The sequence below is a fragment of the Saprolegnia parasitica genome (assembly GCF_000151545.1).
Source record: "Saprolegnia parasitica CBS 223.65 unplaced genomic scaffold supercont2.58, whole genome shotgun sequence".
In the NCBI taxonomy this organism is placed as follows: Eukaryota; Oomycota; class Saprolegniomycetes; order Saprolegniales; family Saprolegniaceae; genus Saprolegnia; species Saprolegnia parasitica.
The window spans coordinates 126,375-128,452 of record NW_012156452.1 but is presented as its reverse complement, the minus strand read 5'-3'; the positions used below and the strand labels follow the sequence as shown (position 1 = coordinate 128,452).

Genomic DNA, 2,078 nt, shown 5'->3' with positions numbered 1-2,078 from the left:
CGGGGCGACCGTCCACAACTACCTCGACTGGATCGTCCGCGCGCACTTGCCATTGGACTTTGCCGAGATAGCGCACGCCCACATGTACATCAAGCTCGACCGCGTGGAGCCCAAGAAGCTGCGCAAGTACCTCCGCCTCGTCATGCGGCGCGTCAAGGCCGATGTCCGGGCGAGCCTGCCGCCAAAGTTTGCGCTGGTCGTCGAGCGCTGCGTGGGCGAGAGCGGAGCGCCGTTCCTTGGCCTCTTTGCAGCGTACGCTCTCGAGAACGAGCTGCAGATGCCACTGCTGGCGCTGTACCACGACACGACGCCCACGGACGCCGGCTGCGAGGTCGAGTACGCGGGCTTTCTCGACTTGATTTTGGCCGATATGAAGCGGACGCGCGCCGACATTGTGTGCATGGTCGCGTCGGTCGAGTCGCCGTTCAAGCTCATTGCAGACGATATGGACGTGCCTGTGGTGACCTGCGCCAGCTCGCGCCTGGACGCTGCGATCCTTGCGTTCGTGGGGACACCCGAGTACGCCGAGTCGATCAACGCGGTTCGCGACCTCATGAACGAGCTCCAGAAGCTTCGGACCGGCGTCCGGTACTGCAGCATGCGCAAGTTGTACCCGGTCCTTGAAGACGACGCCAAGACGTGGCCCTCGACGATGGCGATGCTCCAGCGCTATTTCAAGCTGCGCCCGCTCCTCGCCGCGTCCGAGTCGTACGCGCCCCTCTTGGGCCTTGTCACGGCGGCCGACGAGACGGTACTTGAGACGCTTCTGACGCATCTCTCGAACCTCGACTCGGTCGCCAAGCATCTCTTGGTTACTGAGCGCAGCAGCCTCTCGGACGTGCGACAGCTTCTGGACGGTCTTCTCCTCGACTACCCAAGCATGACACCCTTTCTCAACGCCGACAGCGTCGAGTCACCGGCCTTTGAGAAAGCCGTCGTCAAGCTACAGCAAGGTCTCAAGCTCCATGCGACCGACCGCGCCGCTTTACGCGACTTTGAGTCGCCTGCCGCGACGACGCCATCAAGCGCCGGGGAAACCGACTATGCGACACGGCTCCTCAAACGCGCTCGCCTCGAGGGCGACGACAAGTACGTCGAGATTCTCAAAGTGCTGCCGTCGACGGCCAACCGAATCCAACACGCGTTCGCAACCGCCGAGAACGGTGTGCTGCCGTCCAACATTGAGACGCTCCTCTTTCTCCAGCTTAACCGGTCGTGCTGGCCCCTGAGCGTGGTTGCTGACGTCGTTGCGACTGCCCATCGCGAAGCCGATGACGCCGCCGACGACGACTGCAGTGACAACGAAGACGAGTGCAGCCATTTTGTTTAACACCCCTCGCTCCACGTAATAGTCATTCCATGTTCGAGCGGTATTACTGCAGTACACGTCGTTGACAGGGGTAGGGTTGCGAGCGCATCGCTCGATGCTGCGATCGCGTCGCGTCTTTCCGAGGACTAGAATCGCAACTATAGGTGTATACCATCACAGTAGTCGACATTGTGAAATGAGCATTGCGTGCCGAACCCTTTTGACGTAGCTGCCGACATGCGAATGCTTTGGACAAAGCAGACAACCTGTGCACCCTAGACGCATGCTTGTTATCGTACTAGAATCGTGTTCCAGTCTACTAGTACTAGTACGTGTTAGCAATCTAGTTGCTGCGCGACCGCGGCGCCACGTAATAGTGTTTGTTGGATCCGTACGCTACCAGTACCAAGAGTCCATTTCACGCTGCCACGTAGAGGGATATTAACATCAAACAATCTATGCTCGTATGGAACTACTTTTTTACACGGGCAATCAACGCCTTGAAAACATTTGCAGACGCCATTGGCTTTTGGAACCGGCGAAGCGAGGCAGCCAGCGCCCGACGAGGGCGATGCAGCCGCCGAGAGTACAAAAGCGCGCCGCCTCATGGGCTATTGACAGGACGCAGCGTCGCAGGTCACGCTTCTCCAGCGTGCGATACAAACACCAAGTACACGCAGCACGACGATGGCTCGAACGCCTTTACAGCCCTCGGCGGCGCGAGTGATCTCGGTGCCTCAAAAAACGAAATCGCATGTCCCTCTACGAC

General features: G+C 59.2%; 1 protein-coding gene across 1 annotated transcript; it reads left to right on the top strand.

Annotated features, from left to right (window-relative positions):
• Positions 1–57: 57 nt before the first annotated feature.
• Positions 58–1,330, top strand: SPRG_10877 (hypothetical protein; the record flags this gene model as incomplete). Its single annotated transcript, XM_012349836.1, has 1 exon — positions 58–1,330. Exon 1 carries the CDS (start codon positions 83–85, stop codon positions 1,328–1,330), a length of 1,248 nt encoding a protein of 415 aa, XP_012205226.1. The 5' UTR covers positions 58–82.
• Positions 1,331–2,078: the final 748 nt, after the last annotated feature.